At 39.6% G+C, this 26,998-nt stretch overlaps 1 protein-coding gene across 5 annotated transcripts in view; it reads right to left on the bottom strand.

Annotated features, from left to right (window-relative positions):
* PATJ (PATJ crumbs cell polarity complex component) overlaps positions 1-26,998 on the bottom strand; it is a 396,968-nt gene that overhangs the window by 237,131 nt on the left and 132,839 nt on the right. For all 5 annotated transcript variants that reach the window (XM_031669412.1, XM_031669417.1, XM_031669416.1 and 2 more), the window contains 4 exons: positions 19,518-19,589; positions 18,049-18,226; positions 11,108-11,218; positions 5,045-5,122 (listed from right to left, as the gene is read on the bottom strand). In XM_031669412.1, coding sequence (XP_031525272.1) covers positions 5,045-5,122; positions 11,108-11,218; positions 18,049-18,226; positions 19,518-19,589 — 439 coding nt within the window. The remainder of the gene's footprint in view (positions 1-5,044; positions 5,123-11,107; positions 11,219-18,048; positions 18,227-19,517; positions 19,590-26,998) is intronic.

The following is a 26,998-nucleotide window of genomic DNA, read 5'->3' as shown; positions in this document are numbered from 1 at the left end:
TCTAAATACATTTTGGGTCAAAGAGAAATCACATTGGAGCTTAAAACAAAAACAAAACAAACAAAAAACCCTTAGTACCAAAAAACAGAAATTCAATTTAAAATCTTAGAATGTAGTAAACAGGAACTTAGCAAAATTTAGGCTAGGGGCAGTGGCTCAAACCTGTAACCCCGGCACTTTGGGACGCTGAGGTAGGCAGATTGCTTTAGCCCAGGAGTTTGAGATCAGCCTGGGCAACATGGCAAAACCTCATCTCTAAAAAAAATACAAAAAATTAGCTGGGCGTGGTGGTGTGTGTCAGTGGTCTCAGCTACCTGAAAGGCTCAGATGGGAGGACTACTGGCAGTGAGGTTGCAGTGAGCCATGATTACCCCACTGCACTCCATCCTGGGAAACAGAGTAAGGCTGTGTCTTCAAAAAAAAAAAAAAAAAAGAAAAAGAAAGAAAAAATTTATAACCTTAAACAATTATTTTAGACAAGAAAGAAAGAAAATTAATAATCTCCACATTTAACTAAAGATTATTAAGGAGTGAAAAAGGGGAATGAATCCAAACAAAGAAGCAAGGCAATATAAAGATGAGAACAAAATTAATTAAGCAGAAAAAAGATATAACAGATAAGACGAACACACTTCAAAAGGTAATTCTTCAGAAAAAAAATTAAATGAAAAATTACTTTCAAGATTAATCAAGAAAAAGATATAGCAAATAATTATCAATTTTAATTTTTATAATTTATTTTATTTTTCATTATTGTTTGTTTTATTTTTTACTTTTAAAAAAAATTTTTGAGACAGGATTTTGCCCTGTCCCCTAGGCTAGAGTGCAATCATGTGACCACGGCTCACTGCGGCCTTCCCTGGCTCAAGCGATCCTCCCACCTCAGCCTTCTAAGTAGCTGGGACTACAGGTGCACACCACCACACCCAGCTAATATTTTATATTTTGTAGAGACAGGGTCTTGCCAGGTTGCCCAGGCTGGTCTTGGAACTTCTGAGCTAAAGCAATCCTCCTACTTAGACCTCCTAAAGTGCTGGAATTACAGGCATGAGCTACCAGGCCTGGCCATAATTCAGAATGAAAAAGAACCACTATGAATGGAGCAGAGATGATTAAAGTTAAGAGAAATGGTTGAGCGTGGTGGCTCGGGCCTGTAATCCTAGCACTGAGAGGCTGAGGTGTGCAGACTGCCTGAACTCAAGAGTTCAAGACCAGTCTGGGCAACACGGTAAGACCCGTCTCTACTAAAAAAAAATATAAAAATTCAGCCAGGCATAGTGGCACATGCCTGTAATTCCAGCTACTTGGGAGGCTGAGGCACAAGAATCACTTGAATCTGGGAGGTGGAAGTTGCAGTGAGCTGAGGTTGCATCACTTCACTCCAGCCTGGGTGACAGAGCGAGACTGTTTCCAAAAAAAAAAAAAAATACACAAACAAGTTTATGCCAACAAATGTAAAAACTTAGGTGATATTAATATTCCTAGAAGAGTCAATGACCAAAAATGACTCTAGAAGAAATAGAAAATCAGAATGATTCAATAACTATTAAAGAACTAAATCAGTATTTTAAATTTTTCCCACATAGAAAACACAGGCCCACAATGGCTTCATAGGGTAGCTTGACTAAAGACTGAAGGAACTGATAATTTCTTTCTTTCTTTTATTTATTTATTTATTTTTTTTGAGACAGAGTCTCGCTCTGTCGCCCAGGCTGGAGTGCAGTGGCGCCATCTTGGCTCACTGCAACCTCCACCTCCCAGGTTCAAGGGATTCTCGTGCCTTGGCCTCTGGAGTAGCTGGGATTACAGGTGCATGCCACCACACCCAGCTAATTTTTTGTATGTTTAATAGAGATGGGGTTTCACCATGTTGGTCAGGCTGGTCTTGAACTCCTGACCTTGTGATCTGCCCACCTTGGCTTCCCAAAGTGCTAGGATTACAGGCATGAGCCACCGTGCCCGGCTGATAATTTCTTTTTTTATACAAACTCTCAGAGAACTTAAAAGAATACATGCTCCTACTAATCATTTTAGTAGTTTACCATAACCAAAGCCAGATTGGACAGTATATAAATGAAAATTTCTAGGCAAATCTCACTCATGACCATGGATGGAAAAATCCTAAAAGAAATACCAGCAATGGGCCCCCCCCGCCAAAAAAATGACCAAATAAATTGCATTCCAGTAAGTCAAGATTGGTTCAACATTCTGAAATCTATTAATATAATTTACTACATTAAGGGATTCAAGGAGAAAAAAATTTATACATGCACACACTTCTTTCACTAGAGATTAGTAATACATCTGATTAAATTCAATGCCCATGCCATTCATGGTAAAAATTCTTAGCAAAGCAGGAATGAAAGAGAGTATTTCCTTAACCTGACTGAAGCCACCTTTGCAAAACTTATTAACAGTGAGAAAACTATTGCAGTGAAAGAGATCTGACCTAACCAACTCCATCTTGCCTTTAACCTCTAATACCTTGGCCTTGTTCATCCTTGTGCATAGGCCAAGCTGACAATAGGAGGAATTTAGTTTATAGTTAAACTTTGGAACAAAGATGGCAATAGCTCTTTTCCAAAACAAACCCCCTACTTGCCTGGGGACCAGACCATCTTTGCAAAACCAACAAATTAGCCACAAGATTAGAAATTACGGTTTAGGAGTCATGCAGTCAGAAGCCACAAGATTCCTAACCTCCTCAGTTGCTTCCATGTATAATGTTACTATTATAAAAACTAGTATTTAAGGTATTTTCCAGACTCTGCGTTCTGATGGATCAGCCAACGTACCCAGACTGGTAAGTTTATCTGGTCTTCTGCCTCGCCTCCCCCAAGGAACTGACTCAGCGCAAGAGGACAGTTTTGGACTCCCTATGATTTCATCACCAACCAAACTAATCAGCATTCCCTATTCCCTAGCCCCCAAACTATCTTTGAAAGAAGACCCTAGCCTCCAAATTTTCAAGGAGGCTAATTGGAGTAATAATAAAACTCCAATCTCCCATTTAGTCAGCTCTGTATGCATTAGGCTCTTTCTCTACTGCAATTCCCCTGTCTTGATACATCGACTGTATTTGGGCAGTGGGTAAGATGAACCCATCAGACAGTTACATGACAGATTATCTACAAATACCTACAGTACACATCATATTCAATGGTGAAATATGAAAAGCTTTTCCTTAAATATCAGGAAGAAAAATGACAAGAATGTTAGCTATCATTAGTTGTAATAAACACAGTGCTGGAGGTCTTAGCAGATACAATAAAATGAGAAAAAGAAAGATTGGAAAGGGAAAAAGAAAACTACCTTATTCCAAAGTGTTTATTATTTATTATATGTATAGAAAATCCAAAAATAAAAATCTACATAGAATAAGAATTCAAGATTCATATTCTTATTAAAAATATCATGTATATATATGGAGCATACACACAAAGACACTAAAAGGTTCTATACGAAATAAGATTTATCTTTAGGTTGTAGGTTTATATTTTTATTTTTTTGTTTCACCATTATGGTTTTTCCAGTATTCTCCACTAGATTATTATATGTTTTAAAAGAATAATGTTACAAGATGTCAAATAAATATATAAAAGTCAATTTTGTGTCTACATACTAGAAACAAACAGAAAACACAATTTAAAGAGGTATCATTAAATAGCAAAATAAAATACCTAGGAATAAATCAAGATTTCAATATATTTTTTAAAAAAATTATAGGCTGGGCGCAGTGGCTCATGCCTGTAATTCTAACACTTTGGGAGGCCAAGGCAGGTGGATCATAAGGTCAAGTGTTCGAGACCATCCTGGACAACATGGTGAAACCTTGTCTCTACTAAAAATACAGAAATTAGCTGGGCATGGTGGCACATGCCTGTAATCTCAGCAACTTGGGAGGCTGAGGCAGGAGAATCCCTTGAACCTAGGAGGTGGAGGTTGCAGTGAGCCAAGATCGCACCACTGCACTCTGGTCTGGTGACCGAGCGAGACTCTGTCTCACAAAAAAAAAAAAAGAAAAAGAAAAGAAAGAAAATTATAAAAATTAAAAGAAATTTAAAAATTTAATAAATTTAAAAAATCATATTAATGGTTTAAAAGTCTCAACATCCAAAAGATGTAACTTCTTTCTATGTGAATCTATAGATTCAACACAATTCCAACCAAAATCCCAAAAGAAAGTTTTGTGGAATTTAACAATCTGATTCTAAATGGATACAGAAAAGAAAAATGATATAAATCATTAAGACATGTCTAAGAAGAAGAAACACATAAAAGAAAGTGCTCTATCAGGAAACAAGATTGATTACTAGGCTTTAATAATTAAGTCAGTGCAGCATTTGTACTGGGATAGACAAGTTGATCAAATGGAACAAAGAGAAAGCTCAGAAACAGACTCCCCCTTGTAACCTGAGATACAGCAGAGTTGCACTGCAAATCAGTGGGTAAAGGAGGTCTATTTTAAAACAGTGGGACAGCAATTCCCCAAGAGAACAATAAGTTCTCTTGATGGGAAAAAATGAAAATTCATCCTTACTGGACACCACATCTTAAAATAATTTTTAGGTCAACAGATTCTACTTCAATAGAGGTGGGCAAACAGGAATGGAGGATTCATTCTGATTGACAGGGAGGATAGTTTTCTCAGGAGAGATGACCTTTGATGTGGTCCTTGAAGAATGAAAAGGATTCTTATGGGAGAGCAACGTGGGAAATGGACTTCCAGGCGAGAGCAGCCAGATCAAAGTCTCAGTGTGAGAGGCACGTTCTGGGAATGGACAAACAACCAGCCTGTCTGAACGGGAAAGAAAGCTATAGACGTTGATGGCTGGCTGGCCGTTTATAGTATTTTTGCATCTACGCTGCACCACGTTTCGGTTCTCCATCCTGGTAAGAACCAGTTATATTCGCAGGAAAAAAATAAATAAATATAGTGCTTCTACAACGCTGACACTCATCAAAAAGCCACTTTTATTAGAGTTCAGATACGGAAAAAATAAAATCAAAAACATTTTTTAAAGCCTTGAGAAGTTCAAGTTACCTTTTCTTTCTTTTCTTGGGTGTCCTGGTTCTGGTTACTGGTGATTTTGTTGGCCTTGTTATGTACATTAGGAATGACCTACGGCGACAAAAAAAAGGGGTGGAGGGAAGAAAATATTTAAATGACATAATCATCACATTTTTTTTTCTCTGATATTCCAGAATGGAGAATTTTTTTTCAATCATTACATTTCTTTTTTTCTTTCTTTCTTTTTTTTTTGTCTGAGATGGAGATTCGCTCTTGTCGCCTAGGCTGGAGTACAATGGCACGATCTCTGCTCACTGCAACCTCTGCCTCCTGGGTTCAAGTGCTTCTCCAGCTGACTAGCTGTGATAAGAGGCACCTGCCACCATGCCCAGCTAATTTTTGTATTTTTTGTAGAGATGGAATTTCACCATGTTGGCCAGGCTGCTCTCGAACACCTGACCTCAGATGATCTGCCCGCCTCAGCCTCCCAAAGTGCTGGGATTACAGATGTGAGCCACTGTGCCTGGTCTATCATTACATTCCTAAATGTATTTGTTTAAACAGCTAAAATCTTAACTTTGTAACTTCATCTAAAAGGTAAAAATATGAGAAGTACAATTCAAAGCAAACAATAAAACTTGGAAAATCTGACAAGATACATAACTCTAAAATATTATAAAGTTATATATATGCCATCAGGGCATAAAAATGCAGGTTTCTATATGTAGATCTAGAAGCTGAAGATGAAAGAGACTAAAAACAAGGTCACATACTAACTGTCATCCAAACATCAAATTTTGCAAGATAGAGTTTTAGGGGTGATCTAATTAATTATCCAAGAACATAGGATAACACATTTGTTTGGTAGATTTACCTTCTTCATCATTGTACCCCCAGTTCAAGTATGTTATCTCCCACACTGTGTGTGCTCAATAAATATTCCACTATCACTATTAGCATAAGGATGAATTAACAAATCTATTCCCACCACTGAATAAGCTTAATGAGAGCAGAATTCAATGTTATTTTTCACTATTTCTCTAGTGTTCAGAAACGGCCTAATACATAGTTGTACATAATAAATGTTTATAAATAAATGAACCAGTTTAATTTTATAAAAAGAGGCTCCTCAAAGAGCTAGCACAGATAATCTTGGCATAAAATCTGGTGAGAGACATGAAGATTAAAAGAAAAAAATAGACCAAGTACAGTGGCTCATATCTGTAATCCCAGCACTTTGAGAGGCCAAGGCAGCAGGATCGCAGGAGTCCAGGAGTTTGAGACCAGCCTGGGCAACAGAGGGAGACTCCATCTCTACAAAAATTTAAAAATTAGCTGGGTGTGGTGGCATGTGTCTATAATCCCAGCTACTTGTGGGGCTGAGGTCGAGGCTACAGTGAGCCACAATTGCACCACTGAACACCAGCCTGGGTTACAGGGCAAGACAAGACCCTGATTCAAAAAATACATAAATAAATTAAAAAGGAAAAAAAAACAACTCCTTGCTCAGAAAACTAAAAGACTGCCTGCCTAGAGATAATTAAAAACAAAAAGCCCATTTTCCCCTAAATACAATTTAAGATTAAATTTTCATTTTTAATACAGAATGTAAAAAGTTTAGAATAAATGAGAAAGTCTCAGAAATGTGTCATTTACATAAAAAACAACAGTAATGATACATTAATATATATACAGTGCTATGTGAAGAGGCACTGTGCTAGTACCTAATATTTCTACATCTGTTTAATACATATAACAACCTAAGTCAGATTTCAAAGACTGGTGGGGTTTACAGGCATGTGTTCCTTGTCCTGAGGAATCTTGAACAAAACACTGCCTCCCTGACAAATCAGAAACTACCTGCCCACACTACTACTTTCTCCCATGGAAAAACTAGCTGATGCTAAATAGAAGCTTTGGGATGAGACAGAATGTCAATTGCCACTATAATGTTTCTCTTTCTTTTCTTTTCTTTCTTTCTTTCTTTTTTTTTTTTTTTTTTTTTGTTGTTGAGACAAAGTCTGGCTGTGTCGCCCAGGCTGGAGTGCAGTGGCGCGATCTCAGCTCACTGCAACCTCCGTCTCCTGGGTTCAAGCAATTCTTGTGCCTCAGCCTCCCAAAAGTAGCTGGGATTACAAGTGTGTACCACCACATCCGGCTACTTTTTCTATTTTTAGTACAGACGGGGTTTCGCCATGTTGACCAGGCTGGTCTCTAACTCCTGACTTCAAGTGATCCTCTCACCTCGGCCTCCCAAAGTGCTGGGATTATAGGCGTGAGGCACCACGGCTGGCCCATTGTTTTTCAAATAGCAGAGAAATGTTCTTCTGTACATATATCTTTAGCAAAATTTAGAAGACAAAATGCTCAATAAGACTCCACCTTTCAGGAAAACAGACGATTGTATTTCTTGTGAAAGTAAAAATATATTTATAGGCGATTAATATGCAAAATGTTCATGTGTCAAAAAAAGTAGGTACCCTTAGGCCGGGCGCGGTGGCTCAAGCCTGTAATCCCAGCACTTTGGGAGGCCGAGACGGGTGGTTCACGAGGTCAGGAGATCGAGACCATCCTGGCTAACATGGTGAAACCCCGTCGCTACTAAAAAATACAAAAAAAAAACTAGCCGGGCGAGGTGGCGGGCGCCTGTAGTCCCAGCTACTCGGGAGGCTGAGGCAGGAGAATGGCGGGAACCCGGGAGGCGGAGCTTGCAGTGAGCTGAGATCCGGCCACAGCACTCCAGCCTGGGCGACAGAGCGAGACTCCGTCTCAAAAAAAAAAAGTAGGTACCCTTATGGAACAATGGTATTGGTAAGTACAATTGGAATATAGGAAGAAAGAAAGCAACACGTGATGATAAACATAATGAGCTGAAGATATGACCCAATTTCAAAAGGATTTTTTAATATGAAATATATATATATGATATTTCTGTGAAATGCAGTTATGTTATTAAGTGGAAAAAATTACCTTACAGAAAAACGTTGTATAGGCCTTACTCTCAAATAAATATTTGCCAAGTACATCCAAGTAGATACACACATTTTTCCAGAAGGCTGAAAATATGCTTGAGAAAGTCAGGGTGAGAAGATTTAAAAGGTGTATTGGTGGCTGGGCGTGGTGGCTCACGCCTGTAATCCCAGCACTCTGGGAGGCCGAGGCAGGTGGATCATGAGGTCAGGAGTTCGAAACCAGCCTGACCAACATGGTGAAACCCTGTTTCTACTAAAAATACAAAAATCAGCCGGGTTTGGTGATGCATGCCTGTAATCCTAGCTATTCAAGAGGCTTAGGCAGAAGAGTCGCTTGAACCCAGGAGGCAGAGGTTGCAATGAGCCGAAATTGTGCCACTGCACTCCAGCCTGGGCAACAGAGTGAGACTCTGTCTCAGAAAAAAAAAAAAAAGGTGTATTGGTGATGCTCCTAAGGCAGCTGATAATGCACACAGATAAAAACAACTGCTCAATTCATAGTGCTGAGGAGAATGTTTATGTGACCAAGGTACTTTTAGACATCAGGCCTTAGATGGACACAACATTAGAAAATGACTTATTTTGGGGGTTTTAAGGAAAGTTCAAAATTTAATGTAAACTAGATACAAATGATTAAGCATTGCCTATATTTTCTATTTCTGGATAATCAGTACTACTTGCAATAATAAGTAAACCAAAAATAGCACCATTTTATAGAGACATGAAACTTGATTCTCCTTTCATTTGCCTCACGCAATAATAATCGCTTTGCCCTGGTCAGGTGCAGTGGCTTATGCCTGTAATCCCAACACTTTGGGAGGCTGAGGCAGGAGGATTGCTTGGGCCTGGAGTTCAAGACCTTCCTGAGCAATAAGGGGAGACCCTGTCTGCAGGAAAAAACCAAAAACTAGCTGGGCATGGTGATGTGTGCCTGTGGTCCCAGCCACTTGGGAGGTTGAACTGGGAAGATTGCTTGAGCCAAGGAGTTCGGGGTTTCAGCAAGCCATAATTGTGCCACTGCACTCAGCTTGGGGGACAGAATAAGACCCTGTCTCAAAAAAGAAAAGTCACTTTGCCCTATAAACAAAGTTGAAAATGGAACAAGTCATGGACATAGTAATTAACATCATCAATGGGAGATGCTCCCTTGGCTAGAATCACAGATAGTTCAATGCCTGATGAACTGAATGTACAATGTGGCACTCTATTATACTACATAGGGAGTAAGTAACTTGAGCATGGTATGGTGCTGAAGAGATTTTCTTTGTTCGAATAATTGAAAGAAATTGCACTGTTTGTGTCATCCAAACAAAACTTTCCACCTCAGCTCACTAGCAAAGGTTGGATTGAAAGCTTAGCCTTTTTGGCAGGGCATTCACAGCTGGCCACGCAAATGTATAATTTGATTGGCTCATTCTCATTCAAAATTATTGATTTGGAAGTATAATTTGGCAAACAACAATCTGGCCAATTTTCCTGTTGAACTAGGTTTCCAGAAATAAAAGCCATGGCCTCAACTACATTCTCAATATTATAAGAATTAAAAACTGGATTCTAAAAATTCTTATTGAATTTCAAATTTTATGAAAACAAGAGAACTTTATTCAGCTCACCTCTCTCAATTAGTCTTGATGGTGTAAACATGGTGCTAAGAATGGAAGGCACCACACTGCAAAATGCAGTGACACAGCAGAGGTGCCAATGCAGGCTGCAGCTCACTGTGCATAGGCAGGTTACAAGTATGCAAAATATTCCATCAATCCCCCACCACTGGGATAGCCAACCATATACCCACCCAGTTTGCCATATAAGTATTATTTTCTTTTTGCCTTGACATACAACAGATTGGAATGCACTACAAAACTATATTGGAAAGCAAATAAATTTTTAAAATATGCAGTTAGACGTGCATATGTAAGCCTGGGGAACAAAGTGAGACCCTGTCAAAAAACCAAAAAAAAAATTCACCAGGTGTAGTGGCATGCACCTGTAATCCCAGCTACTTGGGAGGCTAAGATAATAAGATTGCTTGAGCTCAGGAGATAAAGGCTACAGCGAGCTATGATCATGCCACTGCACTCCAGGTTAGGTGACAGAATGAGACTCTGTCCCCAGAAACAAACAAAAAAAGAAGTGTATATGTTTTGAACAGCTGTCTTCCATTATAAAATGAAGAAAAAGAATATTGCTTCCAGTTTTAAGGGTGATGTTTCTGTTGTACATTGTAGTATAAAATCCACATCCTGCCACTGACATTTCATATCACAGTGCCAATTCCATACCACAGGAGTAATTCATTACAGAAGAAAAATTGTAGGTCAGGCGCAATGGCTCACACCTGAAATACCAGCACTTTGGGAGGCCAAGGTGGGCAGATCACTTGAGGCCAGGAGTTTGAGACCAGCCTAGCGAACAAGGTGAAATCTCGTCTCTACTAAAAACACAAAAATTAGTGGGGCATAGTGGTACATGCTTGCAATCCCAGCTATTTGGGAGGCTAAGGCACAAGAATCACTTGAACCTGGGAGGCAGAGGTTGCAGTGAGCTGAGATCGTGCCACTGCACTCCAGACTGGGCAACAGAGCAAGACTCCATCTCAAAAAAAAGAAAAAGAAGAAAAAGAAAAATTTTATGATTAAATATTGCTATTTTTACATTTGGAATCTCTAACATCAGAACACACAACAGTACAACATGTCAACGTGTTTTTATTTTTACATCCTTTAGTAAATATATACAACATGTGATAGTATCTCTACAATGTTTTTACACGTGACCCTCTGTTCAAAGTATTTCATAAACAAAGTAACTTGCTCAGAAAAGTAACTTGCCTCCAAGTTAGCAAAGCTGGTAAATAAGGAATCAAGAAATTGAAAACAGGTCAGTTTGATTCCAGGAGCAGTAACTTAAACCAATGCACACTGTAATGACTCCAATTTGACCAGAAGATCAAAACTGGAGGGGAAAAAAGGGAACTTAATGACTAAATTTTTATGAAGCTCATACTTTAACTATAGTTTGGGAACTACAATGAAAATATGTGGAAAACATTTAGAGGGCCCAGCTTGGTCTGCAGGTATCCAGAGTATTGTTAAACTTTTTGAAAATATGAACTAAAACTTACTCGTGGAGTGGATGACAAGCTCTGAACAACGAACACCACAGGGTTGCCTGCATTCTTAATGGCCTCAACTGCTTCGCTGTGTGAGGCATTCTGCAAATCTACTCCAGACACCTGAAACACAGGAGCAACTTATTTCAATTAGACCAGCATTAGATATTGCAGATAGGTTAATTCAAAGTTCATGTGTATTACCTAGTTATGAGAACAACCAGAGTCTAAGGAGTTAGACCACAGTCAGAAAAAAATAAGATTGGCCCATAAAAGGCTTGGCTATTTTAGGAGAACATGTTTAAGGAAAGTAACATTTCACCTTTAGAAAAGTAGATAAGTCAAATATATTAATAAAAACAGCCCTGGTTAAATATAATTATCCAAAACAGGTAGTTCAGACAGTAACAGAACCTTAAGATGTCTGTCACCTCTGCCAGGAGCACAGTACATAATTCCGAGTGGGATAAAGGAGGCTGGGAATATCTATGGACTTTTATCATCTCTCCATTAAGCTGAGAGGCATAATATTTTAAGCAAATCGCCTGTTACCACAATTGAGTAGTTGAACATTTCTCAAATTATGTTTAAAAAGAAGTACCAAAAAACATCCACAAGTTCTTTTACTAAAACTATTTATGTGTTCAATAAATTTGAGTAAGTGTAAACAGTTCCTTATTATAGAAATTTCAGAGAATGTAACTTGCTAACATGCCCATGAATGCCCAAGAGCACTCTGCATTTCCAAAACATGTTTAACAGAATTAAGTTTTCAAATCTATAATGTAACAAAGCCTTGGTAAATGCTGGGATGGTCAATGCTGGGATGGTCTATGGTCTCAATGGATACTAACAATTTGTGAAGACTGGTTTGCTATTAGAGGACCGAGGAAACAGGAATGTGGGTGGAGAGGGATGTGGGATGTTTTTAAGACGGCAGGAAATATTACAGCAATAATGATACAGTGTAGAGAAAAAAATGGATGATAAAGGAGAGACATGACAACTGTAAGGACAATATCCTTGGATAGTCAAGAGGAAATGATTCCTACCGTACAAGTTAGAGAGATTGGCTTTGGATAGAAGCACAAGTGTAATTCCTTTGCTGTTACAGAGGCAATTAGAAAAAAGATTTGGTGAGCACTGGAAGCAGGGGAAGTTCCCTTTAACTGCCTCTATTTTCTCAATGAAACCTGAAACCAGGACCTTAAACTGAGAGCAAGACTAAGTTAAGAGGCATAAGGAGTTTGGCACAGTTACCTGTCATATTAGTTTGTTCTCACACTGCTATAAAGAACTGCGTAACACTAGGTAATTTATAAAGGAAAGAGGTTTAATTATCTCATGGTTCTGTATGGCTGGGGAGGCTTCAGGAAACTTACAATCATAGTGGAAGGGGAAGCAAACACATGGCAGGAAGGGGAAGTGCCAAGAAAAGGGGGAAAAGTTCCTTGTAAAATCATCAGATCTTGTAAGAACTTACTCATCATCACAAGAACAGCAGAGCAGGGGTAACCACCCCCATGATTCAATTACCACCCACTGGGTCCCTCCCATGACATGTGGGGATTTTGGTAACTACAATTCAAGATGAGATTTGGGTGAGGACACAGTCAAATCATATCACTTATAAAAACTGGAGACTGAACCAGCTAGGAGAAAATTACAGGACAGCAGGGCAAAACTAAAGACCCGCTTAAGGGGGTGCTCATGAGCTTCTAATGAGACCAGATACCATGGCTGGTTATTTTTCCAGCCATGCTAGAGACCTGGAATAAGCAGAGCTGCACTTAACTAGGGGGTTCTCCCAGACAAGTTCAGTGAAAGGAAAGAGGATCAAGAGTAGGAAGCACATGCAAGGGAGGGGTTGGAGCTGCCAACCACTGAACTTGAGTAGGCTGAGGAGGAAGTGAGCACATGAGAAGCTGAGGACACAGATGTGTGTGCCTGTGGTATAATATGAAATGTCCTTGTTCTTGTCACAGAGTACCCTTGGAGTTTCCTGAGTGGTAGGAGTGTCTTTTGTTATGCATTAACAGCCCCTTTCACATGTGAGTTCATGCTACTGAGGTGGCTTAGGGTAGATCCCCCGGATATCCTCGGGATGGGGCCAGTCACAGAAAGACCAAAGGATTAGAGAATCCCTGTACTTCCCCCACGATCTCCAAGAAGTGAGGGTGGGGGCTAGAGATGAAGCTCTGTAAAAACCCTTGAACAACAAGATTTGATGAGCTTCTGGGTTGTTGAACATGTCGACATGCTGGAAGGGTGGCAGGTAGTACACCCAGAGTGTGGATGCTCTGTGCCCTCCTCCTCACGCTTTGCCCTATGCATCTCTTCATCTGGCTGTCCATCTGTAACCTTTGTATAACCAGTAAATGTAAGTAAGTGTTTCTCTGAGCTGCCCTAGTAAATTAACAAAATTCAGGGGGAGGGATGTGGGAATTCTGGTTTGCAGCCAGCTGGTCAGAAGTATAGGTGACAACCTACTAAGACTGGCGTCTGACATGGGGGCAATCTTGTGGGAGCAAGCCCTCAACTGTATGATCTGATGCTATATCCAAGTACATAGTATCGGAATTGAATTAAATTATAAGACAGTTGGTGTCCGCTGGGGATCTGACACTATCTCCAGATACATAGTATCGGAATTGAACAGAATGGTAAGATATCCAGTTGGAGTCCACTGGAGAACTGCTTAGTGTATGGGGGAAACTCCTACACATCTGGTGACATCTAGTGTTCTGAGTGTGAGAGTAAAGGGAAAAGGTTGGTAAGAATATGGAGAAACTTAAACACTGCTGGTGTGAATGTAAAACAGTATAGCCAGTCACTCTGGAAAAGAGTTTGACAATTCTTTTCAAAACCAAAAGTAAAATTACCATAAAACTCAGTAATTGCACCCTTGGGTATTTATCCTAGAGAAATGTAGACTTACTTTCACTCAGGAATTTGTACACAAATATTTAGAGCAGATTTATTTGTAATAGTCAATAATTAAAAACTACCCTAGTGTCTTTCAGTGGGTGAATGATTAAACAAATTGGTACATCCATATTATGAAATGCCACTGCTATGGTTGGAATTTATGTGTCCTTCACAATTCGTATCTTGAAATCCTAACCTCTAAGGTGAAGGTATTAGGAGGTAGGTAGGGCCTTTACAAAGGGATTAGGTCATGAGGGCTCTGCCCTCAAGAATGGGATTAGTGGCCTTATAAAAGAGACGCAAGATAGCTAGCTCATCCCTTCTACTATGTGAGGACACAGTGAGAAGGGCATCTCTGGCCCCACAGAAAACAGGTCCTCACCAGACACTGAATCCGCCAATGCCTTGATCTTGGAGTTCCCAGCCTTCAAAACTATAATGGAATTTCTATGTTTATGGTATTTTGTTTTGGCAGCCTGAATTTCCAAAGACAACTACTCAACAAAAAGGAAGAAAGTGGTAGTTTATTTGTAGAGAGAGGGTCTCATTATGTTGCCCAAGCAAATCTTGAACTCTTGGACTCAATCCATTCTCTTGCCTCCGCCTCCCAAAGTGCTGGGATTACAGGTGTGAGCCACCTCACCCAGCCATAGGAATGAACTATTAATGTGTACAACAAATTGAAAGAACCTCAAGGAGATTATGCTAAGTAAAAAAAGGCAATCTCAAAAAAACACATAATGCATAATTGCATTTATGAGATAATAGTGAAATAACATTTATAGACATCAACTAAACTGGTTGACAGAAGTTAGGGATGGGAGAGAAAGGGAAGAGGCAATCGAAAGTGAAGAAGGTGCCTGCTTCTCTTTCCACCATGATTATAAGTTTCCTGAGGCCTCCCCAGCAATGCGGAACTGTCAGTCAATTTAACCTCTTTCTTTCATAAATTATCCACTCTCAGGTATTTCTTCATAGCAGTTGAGAACGGACTAATACAGAAGGGTAATGCAAGGGAGTTCTGTGGTGATGACACAGTTGAGTTTCTCAATCGTGGTGGTGCATATGCAAGGTTTTACATGTGATAAAACTGTATAGAGCTACAAACACACACACAAATCAATGCATGCATAACTGGTGAAATCTGAATAAACTACGGATTGAGTCAATGTCATTTTCTTGGTGTTGCTATTATAGTATAGTTGTATAAGATATTAAAATTGGAGGTGACTGAGTGAAGGTTACATGGGGCTTCCCCATATACTTCTTTGTAATTTCCTATGAATTTATGATGATTTCAAAATACATTAAGAAAACTATAATACAAAAATAAATATTAAAAAATTAAATTATAATAGATCAGTAATCAAAGTAAAAGTGAATTCACCTCACTTATTTTCTAGATGATTGAATTAAAAAAACAAAATTTAGTTATATGTTGCTCATGCCTGTAATCCCAGCACTTTGGGAGGCTGAGGTGGGCAGATCACCTGAGGTCAGGAGTTCGAGATCAGCCTGAACAACATGGCAAAACCCCATCTCTACCAAAACATACAAAAATTAGCCAGGCAAGGTAGTGGGCGCCTGTAATCCCAGCTACTCAGGAGGCTGAGGCAGGAGAATTGCTTGAACCTGGGAGATGGAGGCTGCAGTGAGCCGAGATAGTGCCACTGCACTCTAGCCTGGGTGACAGGGAGAGATTCCATTTCAAAAAAAAAGCAAAGTACCATGTAAATTAATAACTAAAATAAAACAGGGTTACCAATATTAATAAAATAGAATTTAAGGTAAAAAGTAACTAATAGGAATAAAGAGGAAAACTACATAATGTCAAAAGCAAATCACCAACAAATCCACTAAATACAGCAAAACCAACAGAATTACAAAGAATAGCAAACAAATCCATAATCACAGTGGGAGGCAAACTTTAACTGAAACTGAGGAAAAAGACCAAAAAAATTAGTAAGAATACGGGACTCCTTATTTGTTTATCTAAATGACTATCACTATATGGATGTCAAATAGGCATCTTAGCCTAACATGTCTAAAACGTATCTCCCCAAATCTGTTCCTCCCACAGTCTTCCCCATCTCAGCAAATGGAAATTCCATCTTCAATTTCTCAAGCTGAAAAGCTTTTCAATTATCTTTGCCACTTTATTGGCATCCATTCCGTTAGTAAGTCCTATTATTCACCTGCAAAATATGCTACAACCTGACTGCCCTCCTTCTGGTCCAGGCCGCCATTCTTTCTCTCCTAAGTTACTGCAACAGCCTTCTGGCTGAGGCCCCTGCTTCCATCCCCGCCCCCGAAGCCAGAATACTCCCTTGAAACAATACTTACCTGCTCATAATTCTCCAGTGACTCTCCACTGCATTCAGAGCAGAAGACCTTCCAGAGCTTTCAGGCTCTACATGATGTGGCTTCCCACCACTCCTCAGCCCTTTTCTCTTACCCCTTCTGGCTTGTTCACGCTATGCTATCATTGCTGGACTTCCTGCTACTCCTTGAACACATCTAGGCAAGCTCCTACCTCGGAGCTTTTGCATGTTTTTCTTCCTCCACATATCCATATGGCTGACTCTCTCATTTCCTCTATTTGTCCCAATATCATCTTCCATAACAAAGCTATTAAAAGTGCGACTATTGCTTTCACCATCCCCCTGAACCCGACGCTCCTTATCCTCCTCCCCTGCTTTATTTTGTTTCCTAGCTACTTATTACAATCTGACGTTCTACATATACTTATTTATTTTATTGTCTATTCCCCCATTCCCACTATCATGTAAACACCATAAGGGAAGGGACTTTTGGTCATTTTCTTCATTGCCATATTAGTAGTATATTTGAAAATTGTTTTAAACATTGCACAGCACAAATATAACTCAACATTTGTATATACAGAGCAGCTTTTATGTAGTTCTTTAATTTAATCCTCACAATAATGCTATCAATTTTGAATTCTCATTTCCATTTTATCTGAAAACAAAATAAGTAGGTCTAATGATTTGTCCAAAAACACATAGAAAATAAAAAGGACAGACTCCGACTCCAACCCATGATATCCAGGGCTCTTTGTATTCTACCAGAGGTGAAACACCATGATTGATGGTTAGCATCATAAAGAATGAATCAAGAACAAGCAGATTATGGGATTAGAGGTACCCACCATGGTGTCACCCAATTAACCCAATGGAAAGAAATGTATCACATTCACACCTCAGGGCATTCTCAGTGGTTTCATGTGCCTTTTTTTTTCTGCTTTGAGACAACAGTGTCGCTCTGTCACCCAGGCTAGAGGGCAGTCCAATCTTGGCTCACTGCAACCTCCACCTCCAGGGTTCCAGCGATTCGCCTGTCTCAGCCTCCTGAGTAGCTGGGAATATAGGCGTATGCCACTATGCCAGGCTAATTTTTGCATTTTTAGTAGATGGGGTTTCACCATGTTGGCCAAGCTGCTCTCAAACTCCTGACCTCAAGTGATGTGCCCGTCTCGGCCTCCCAAAGTGTTAGAATTATAGGCATGAGTCACCATGCTCGGCCTGATGTGTCTTTAAAACTTAGCGCCCACGAAGCATATCAGGTGCAAATCATGGATCCTCCCCGCTCAATAGTCTTCAACCTTCCAGGGTCAATTTCTTTCTCTAAACAAGCATAGATATCCTACTAACACACAATTATAAAATTTAGAGCTTCAAGAAAAAAATTTATAGCTTGTTAAAGAATGTGGGAGAAGCATAATGCCTACCATCTGCCCTGTTCTATATAGAGCCCTTTGTTAGTTAAAGTGTTTTTTGCAATCAGCTGAAGTTTTTCTTTTATCATTTTATTTGTTTACCCCCACCCCCACTCACTTGAGAAACTCATAAATTGTGCATACAATGTACAAACTAAGGCATATAAATAGAGCACACCGACTGTACATACACGGTCCCCAACACATAAAGAAAGGTCTTCGAGCTAAATGATTATTTCACTGTCTTACAGTATGTTTCCAATAAAAACAGTACTTTAACATCATTTACCTCAAGTATTTTATCTCCAGTTTTAAGTGCGTTTGTTTTCCCTGCTGGACTGTCTTCTAAAACTTGTTTGATGAATATACCTTTAAGTTCCTCTCCATTCTTTAGACGTTTTATAACAGTTTGTCCACCAACAATACTGATCCCAAGAGACACATTGGGTTCTCTAAAAATCTCAACACTGTATAAAGGAAAAAAACAAAACTCACTTATTAACAAGTTTAATCTGTTGGACTGTAAGTATTCCATTTGTATTATATCCTTGTGACTCATATTTTATATAAATTTTTGAAATATATTTTTACAAATGTTATACAAATTATACCTAGTTCCAATGATTCATAACAAGTGAAACTTCAGTTCTGAAGAGCACAGATTTCTAGAACAATAAATATAACTCTAAATATTCAGTGAAGGTTTAGCTAAGCCCTAATGTTCCCATCTCCTATCATATTTTCTGTGATTAGTCCTTTTCATTTATATCCATAACATAAGCAAAGAAAGGACTGAAGAAATAACAATGGGCAAGACAAAAAATCAAGAAAGCTACATATGTCATTTCGGCAAAAAGTACAAACTTTCAGAATAAAATCAATTTGACACTGAGTGGCTCCTTGTCCAAGTTGCTTTTCCCAGTCAGCAGGTTTATCTCTGTGGTTCTTTCATCAGAGGACAGATTTTACCTGCTCCTAAGGTCACAAGGTTTTGTTTTCTTCCTACCTCCATGTCATTATTTAAAAGAAAGTATGAAATGAAAACTGCCCCCCTCAAAATATTATAGGTTTTGCATTGCAGCCAATAATTAACTCATTAAAAACGTAACTCAGAAAACAACTCTTAAATGTTTTAAGACAAATTCAGATTTCAATTACAAGAAAAGAACCAGTTTGGGTGGAGGTGGTGGAATTAATAATAGATACGGAATAGAGAGAGCAGCTAAAGGGAGACTTTCATCATCTTAAAGTGCAGCCCTGGTGGGGACTTAAAATTACAGCGACTGGTGAGTATTTAAAACTTCCCCCACATCCAAGGGAAGATGGGTTTTCCACACATTCTGTTAGCACAAACATGGACTCTCCACCAGGGGAGGAAGGTAGAGATAAACTGATATATACTAGAAGCGTCAACTACTGTTATTGTTGTTTACCAAAAAAGAAAGCTTTACTGCATTCAAGGCAGCTTTACCCAACTTGCTTAAGGACATAGTGATAAACTATACTTATTAGATGGACATTTCTACGTTGCTTTCTCTGAAAGAGTATCAAAGATGTTCCTAATATTAGTTATAGTCGTTTCGTTCGGCTAAAAATCTCTAGATAAGATAAAATGAAACTAAAATGTAGACCAGCTTACAGGTGAATTATCACAATTTTTCAATCATTAGAGTAGGACTAAATGATGTTCTGTTAAGTTAAAGAAAAGAGTAACTGGTTGTGCTCCTATTGAGAAAGCCAATAATGTCATCCACATACATTCTCGGTGGACCCCAGTGGCTAAAATTTGGAGTTTCTTCTCCTTCGCCCTCTTCTCTCTCAGGTAACTCACTACAGAGGGAGAAAGAAAAAAATACACACAATTTTAAGGCACACTCATTATTAAGGTCCTTGGAAAGTTTTGAAATTGTAAAATCTATAGGTAGTTAAATGATTCTCAATTTTTAAATTTTTAAAATATTTACATCAATAAATATGCAAAGCAAAAATATACTGCTTTAACATTCAACTCAACTAATCCCCACCCAGCATTAGAAAATCACAGAATTATTACAAACACTTTTATTGGTGACACTCTAGATGCTAAAAGTTTGTGTTTGATTTGTGCAATTTCAAATTTGTTTCTCTATCAATATGTAAAATGTTATAAAATGTATTCCTTAAAACTTGGTATTGTTTGACCAGCTAAAACACAGAAATCGACAAGTATCATATGCATCAAGTATAAATCAACATGAACAGGTCAATATGATCTGTCTTTCTAGCCCTAAATATTTCCCCTGTCATTTGTATCCCATGAATATTTTGCATACTTATAGGGAACTTTTCAGTTACTTATATCATCTAAAATGATCCTCACTGCTTCCCACCTACCACCACTTTTCATCCAGCAAGTTAAGTTAGTATAGAACTACTGAACTGAACATTGTTGAAACCCGGTCTCTACAAAAAAATCAGCTGTGCATGGTGGCACATGCCTGTAGTCCCAGCTACTTGGGAGGCTGAGGCTGGAAGATTGCTTGAGCCTGGAAAGTCAAGACTGCAGTGAGTCATGTTTGTGCCACTGCACTTCAGCCTAGGTGACAAAGCAAGACCCTGTTTCAAAATAAAAAAAAGAACTGCTGAACCAGATAATGTAAAATGCTGAGTTACAGAGTATTTAGTTATAAGATTAATGCAATAGTGAATAGACAGTGCAGTATATTATCTGGAAGAGAAATCAGAAGTCCTAAGCTCAAGTCTAACTTATACCATGAAATAGGTGTGTGGCTTTGGACCACTAAATGAAATCAGTCTGATGTTGTAAATTGTATTACTCTACACAAAAAACGAGGTGCTATCTCTTCCACTTCATTTTCATAAAAACCCTTGGCCAGGTGTGGTGGCTCATGGCTATAATCCCAGGGCTTTGGGAGGTTAAGGCAGGAGGATCACTTGAGCCCAGGAGTTTAAGACCAACCTGGACAACACAGTGAGACCCCATCTCTAAAAAAAAAAAAAAAAAAAAAAAAAATTAGCTAGGCATGGTGGCACACCTGTAGTACCAGCTACTGACTGGGGAGGCTGGGGCAGGAGGATCATTTGAGATCAGGAGCTCAAAGCTGTAGTGAGCTATAATCACACCACTATTCTCCAGCCTGGGCAACAGAGCAAGACTCTGTCTCAAAAACAAAAATCCCTCTAACCTACAAAGTAAGCACAGCAGATCACATTATATTTTACACAGGAGGAACTGAAGCTCAGAGAAGGCTTAAGCATACTATACAACCTCACAACCTTTCCTCATGTATCCAAATCTGTTTTAGCCCTAAGTTTCAATACTCCCATTTTTCTCTGAACTTTCAAGTAAGTCCTATAAAATGCAGCAAAACTCCACCTTCTTGGCCCTCTAGAGACTTAGTATCTAGGATAAAACCATTGTAAGGCCATGTGAAAAGGAGAAGGCTGAAAGGATCTAGACAAGCCAAATATCAGTTAAGAAATTACGATCGTTACATCTCGCCCACTACCAGATGTCTTTCTTACCTTAGCCAGTCTAATTTTTATGATTAAAAGCATCACAGCATTCAGGGGAAAATAATGTGGCAGACACTTGCTGGTTACTTTCTAATGTCTTTTTTTCCCCTTCTTCCATAAATACATAACCCCTCTTCTATTCTAGGTGGCACTATGCCCAGGTTTGAAAAAAATACATTTTCTGGACTTTCTTTCAGCTAATGGGAACTGTGTGCCACACTGCTGATCAGTGATATGGAACCAAAAGTACCTAGATGAGACTTCCAGGAAAACTCATTAAAAGGAAGGAGAATCAGCTGGCAGGAGCCTTTTGCTCTGTGCCCTCCCCTTCTTCTTGCCTAGAATTCACAGGTGATATTGGTGGTAAAACATTCATCTTCAAATCATACAGAAACAATGAGGAGTAAGGTCATACATTAAGGGCAGCAGAGCAGAAGGGACGAAGGTATTTAAGACCCTGATGACAACAGCACCACACCATCCTAAGACCACCTTCTTCAGGACTTTTCACATGAAAAAAACTTGCCTTTATTTGGTTAAGTCACACTAAATGGGGTTTCTGTTTATGAGTATGTAACTGTAATCCCTCAATGATACACCCACAGTTCCACCAATTCAAGTAAACTGTTTTCACTTTAACCTATCACATTCTTGTTCTTTGCAACTAGATTATCATTAGACAACTGTAATCATAGCACCAACTGTCCTATTTTGATGATCTTATGTAATAACAACAAGGATTAAATTAGATATTAACTGAGGCTCAACCAATATTCATTTCCTCTATAATTTTTTTCACTTGAACTTATAACAAAAATCTACCCACACAGTATCATAATCTTCATCATTTTTTATTTACTAGTACCTTAATAGGCCATTGTATTGATGTAATTTATCTGCTATCTCAATATATGATGCACTTAGATTGTGTATTAGTCCATTTTCACACTGCTATGAAGATACTACCTGAGACTGGGTAATTTAAAAAGAAATGAGGTTTAATTGACTAACAGCTTCACATGGCTGGGGAAGCTTCAGGAAACTCACAACCATAGCAGAAGGTAAGGGGAAGGAAGGTATACATGGCAGCAGGAGAGAGAGAGTGCACAGGGGAAACTGCCACTTTTAAATCACCAGATCTCATGAGAACTCCCTCACTCTCATGAAAACAACATGTGAAAACTTCACCCATGATCCAATCACCTCCCACCAGGTCCCTCACCTGACACATGGGAAATACGATTTGAGATGAAATTTGGGTGGGTACACGGAGCCAAACCATAACATTCCACCTTGGCCCCTTCCAACTCTCATGTCCTTTTCACATTTCAAAAACAATCATGCCTTCCCAACAGTCTCCTAAAGTCTCAACTCCTTTAAGCATTAACCCAAAAGTCCAAGTCCAAAGTCTCATCTCAGACAAGCCAAGTCCTTTCTACCTAGAAGCCTGTAAAATCAAAAACAAGTTAGTTATTCCCAAGATACAATGGGGGTACAGGCATTGGGTAAATGTTTTCATTCTTAATGTTCTCCAAATGGGAGAAATTGGCTAAAACAAAGGGGCCACAGGCCGCATGTATGTCCAAAACCTAGTGGGGTAGTCATTAATTTTTTTTTTTTTTTTTTTTGAGATGGAGTCTTCCTCTGTCACCCAGGACGGAGTGCAGTGGCACAATCTTGGCTCACTGCAACCTCCACCTCCCAGTTCAAGCAATTCTCCTCACTCAGCCTCCCAAGTAGCTGGGCTTTCAGGTGTGCACCACCACACCTGGCTAATTTTTGTATTTTTAGTAGAGACAGGGTTTCACTACATTGGTCAGGCTGGTTTCAAACTTCTGACCTCAGGTGATTTGCCTGCCTCAGCCTCCCAAAGTCCTGGGATTACAGGCGTGAGCTACTGCCTAGTCATAGTCATTAAATCTTAAAGCTCCAAAATGATCTCCCTTGACTCCATGTCTCACATCCAAGAAACACTGATGCAAGGGGTGGGTTTCCAAGGCCTTGGGCAGCTCTGCCCCTGTGGCTCCGCAGGGTACAGCCCCCATGGTTGCTTTCACAAGCTGGAGGTGCGTGCCTGCAGCTTTTCCAGCTGCATGTGCAAGCTGCCAGTGGAGATACCATTCTGGGGTCTGGAATATGATGGTTGTCCTCTTCTCACTGCTCCACAAGGCAGTGCCCCCATGGGGACTCCATTTGGGGGCTTCAACCCCACATTTCTCCTCTGCATTGCCCTGGTAGAGATTCTCCATGAGGGCTCTGCCCCTGAGCTGACTTCTGCCTGGACATCCAGACATTTTCATATATCCTCTGAAATCTAGGCAGAGGCTCCCAAAGCTCAACTCTTGTCTTCTGTGCACCCTCAGGCCCACCACCACATGGATGCTGCCAAGGCTTGGAGCTTGTACCCTCTGAAGCAAGAGCCCGAGCTGTACCTTGGCCCCTTTTAGCCACAGCTGGAGCTGGAGCAGCTGGAATGCAGGGTACAAAGTACCAAGGCTGCACAGAGTAGCAGGGCCTTAGGCCTAGCCCGCAAAACCATTTTTCACTCCTAGGCCTCCGGGATTGTGGTGGGAGGGGCTGCACAAAGATCTCTGACATGCCCTAGAGATATTTTCCCCATTATCTTGGCTATTAACATTCAGTTCCTTGTTACTTATGCAAATTTCTGCAGCCAGATTGAATTCCTCCCCAGAAAATGGGTTTTTCTTTTCTACCACATGGTCAGGCTGCAAATTTTGTATACCTTTATGCTCTGCTTCCTTTTTAAATATAAGTTCCAATTTCAAACCATCTCTTTGTGAACACATATGATTCAATGCTTTCAGAAAAAGCCAGGTCACCTCTTCAATGCTTTGCTGCTTTTCTTCCACCAGATACCCTAAATCATCTCTCTCAAGTTCAAAGTTCCGCAGATCTCTAAGGCACGGGCAAAATGCTGCCAGTCTTTTTGCTAAAGCATAGCAAGAGTGACCTTTGCTCCACTTCCCAATAAATTCCTCGTCTTCATCTGAGACCAACCCAGCCTGGACTTCATTGTCCATATCACCATCAGCATTTTGGTCAAAAGTATTCAACAAGTCTCTAGGAAGTTCCAAACTTTCCCACATCTTCCTGTCTGCTTCTGAGCCCTCCAAATCATTCCAACCTCTCCCTATTAGGCAGTTCCAAAGTCACTTCTACATTTTCAGGTTATCTTTATAGCAGTACTTCACTCTGCTGGGACCAATTCTCTATATTAGTCCATTATCACACTGTATAAAGATACTACCTGAGACTGGGTAATTTATAAAGAAAAGAGCTTTAATTTACTCACAGTTCCACATGGCTGGGGAGGCCTCAGGAAACTTACAATCATGGCGGAAGGCAAAGGGGAAGGAAGGCACATCTTACATGTTGGCAGGAAAGAGACAGGGAGCGTAGGGGAAACCGCTACTTTTACATCATCAGATCTTGTGAGAACTCCCTCACTATCATAAGAACAGCATGGGGAAACCACCCCCATAATCCAATCACCTCCCACGAGGTCCCTCCCCTGACACACGGGGATTACAATTTGAGATGAGATTTGGGTAGAGATACAGAGTCAAACCATATCAGATTGTATCTTGTCTTTTAGAACATGGACATTACTGCAAGGAATATCTTCACGCTCCGCTGTATTTTAGAATTCTCTGTGGGGTTTTTTTGTTTTTTGTTTGTTTGGTTTTTTTTGTTTTTTTTTTTTTGAGACAGTTTCGTTCTTCTTGCCCAGGCTGGAGTGCAATGGCGCAATCTTGGCTTACTGCAACCTCCACCTCCCAGGTTCAAGCTATTCTCCTGCCTCAGCCTCCCGAGTAGCTGCGATTACAGGCAAGTGCCACCATGTCCGGCTAATTTTATATTTTTAGTAGAGATGGGGTTTCTCCATGTTGGTCAGGCTGGTCTCGAACTCCCAACCTCAGGTGATCCGCCCACCTCAGCCTCCCAAAGTGCTGGGATTACAGGCCTGAGCCACCATGCCCAGCCTTCTGTTAAATATTAATTGCAATAAAATTCAAAACAAAACCTAAAACAATACAAACCTTCCTCCTCTCCATTTTCCACTTTCCTGTACCCCAAATCATATAGGCATTAAGGGGAAAAAAAAGACAAGCATTTCACCATGACACCTTTATGCTATCATTGTAGGCATTAAATTCTTGTGTGCTTTTTTTCTTGTTTTGTTGTTTTGTTTTTTGAGCAGAGTTTCACTCTGTTACCCAGGCTGGAGTGCAGTGGCACAATAACAGCTCACTGCAGCCTCACCAGGTGGCTGGGACCAGAGGCATGCACTACCATGCCCGGCTAATTTTTTTACTCTTTGTACATATGGGGTCTCATTATGTTGTCCAGATTGGTTTCAAACACCCGGACTCAAGCAATCCTCCTGCCTCAGCCTCCCAAAGTGTTGGGATCATGGGCATGAGCCACCACAATTCTTTAACTGGGAAAAAAACCAAAACAAAACAAAACAAAAACACCCTAAAATAGAAGGGAAACCAACCTTCAACAAATAATATGGGCTATTTGTTTCTTAATTTTAAAACGTAAAAACTAAACATTTCCTAAACTGCTGACTCTCATATACAACTTAGGAGAAGGGGTGGGGGAAACCACTCTATCTAGAATACGAACAATTTTAGATTTCTTTGACAAAGTATGTCACAAAATGATTACTCTGTTGGAAGAAACTCAGAGCATATAACCTTTCTTCTAGGTTTTTGTATACACACATTTTATTCAGACTAGTTCACACCTAACAAGAGATGAAACTTGTGAAAGCTTATCTAGATAGTGTGAGTAGTTTCAGAAGTACAGTCACAGGAGATGAGCAATTAAACAAATTAATGTAGTCACTTTACGCTGATGAACACATGTACCTTTTAACCCAAATTAAAATTTAACTGAGCAAGTGAAATATTCTTACTGTACATATTAAGATGTAAATTTGCACAAACATATTTGAAATTTTAACAAGGAATTTCTAACCTCAAATTTTATAATTTGCACTGTGATTAAGTATGATCAATAGCTCAATCAGTTAGAAACTCAAATCTTAAAATAACAGAACTTTCCAAACCTACAGAACATACAACACCAAGAGTGAAACCGAACCTAAACTATGGACTCTGGGTGAAGATGATGTGTCAGTTTACCAATATTATCAATTGTAACAAACGTTCCACCCTGGTGGGCTATACTGACAATAGGGGAGGCTATGCATGTGGGGGTAGGGGGTATACAGGATATCTCCTCTCTGCACCTTCTTCTCAATTTTGCTGTGAATCAAAAACTGCTTTAAAGAAATAAAGTCTTAAAAATGAACTGAACTTTTGCCTCTTACCTTCAACCAGAGATTTATAACCAAATTTTTCCCCAAAGGAATTAACCATCCGATTGAAACAATGTGTTTTGTTTCAGGCCTTTCTCACAAATGCCTAAAGTTATAATTCTTTACAGATTTGGGGGGGTGGGTGGAGATAGAGTACCCCGTGAGCAAACAAGCAGATATTAATGGTAAGACTTCTTCACGATATACAAACTCTTTGCAAATAAAATGTTCATCATACAAAATCTGAGGACTCCAGACAGCCAAGGTGACCTTTCCTCTTCAGTAGTACTTATTTTCACAAAAAATTTCTACATACTAAGCAATATGAAGGTCAAGTAAACTCAGCACCCAAAAAGGATGGAGGCAGGGAGAG

The sequence above is a fragment of the Papio anubis genome, chromosome 1, assembly GCF_008728515.1.
Source record: "Papio anubis isolate 15944 chromosome 1, Panubis1.0, whole genome shotgun sequence".
Classification (NCBI taxonomy): Eukaryota; Metazoa; Chordata; class Mammalia; order Primates; family Cercopithecidae; genus Papio; species Papio anubis.
Note: the sequence above shows the minus strand (reverse complement) of the source record. Positions and strands in the feature narration are given on the sequence as shown.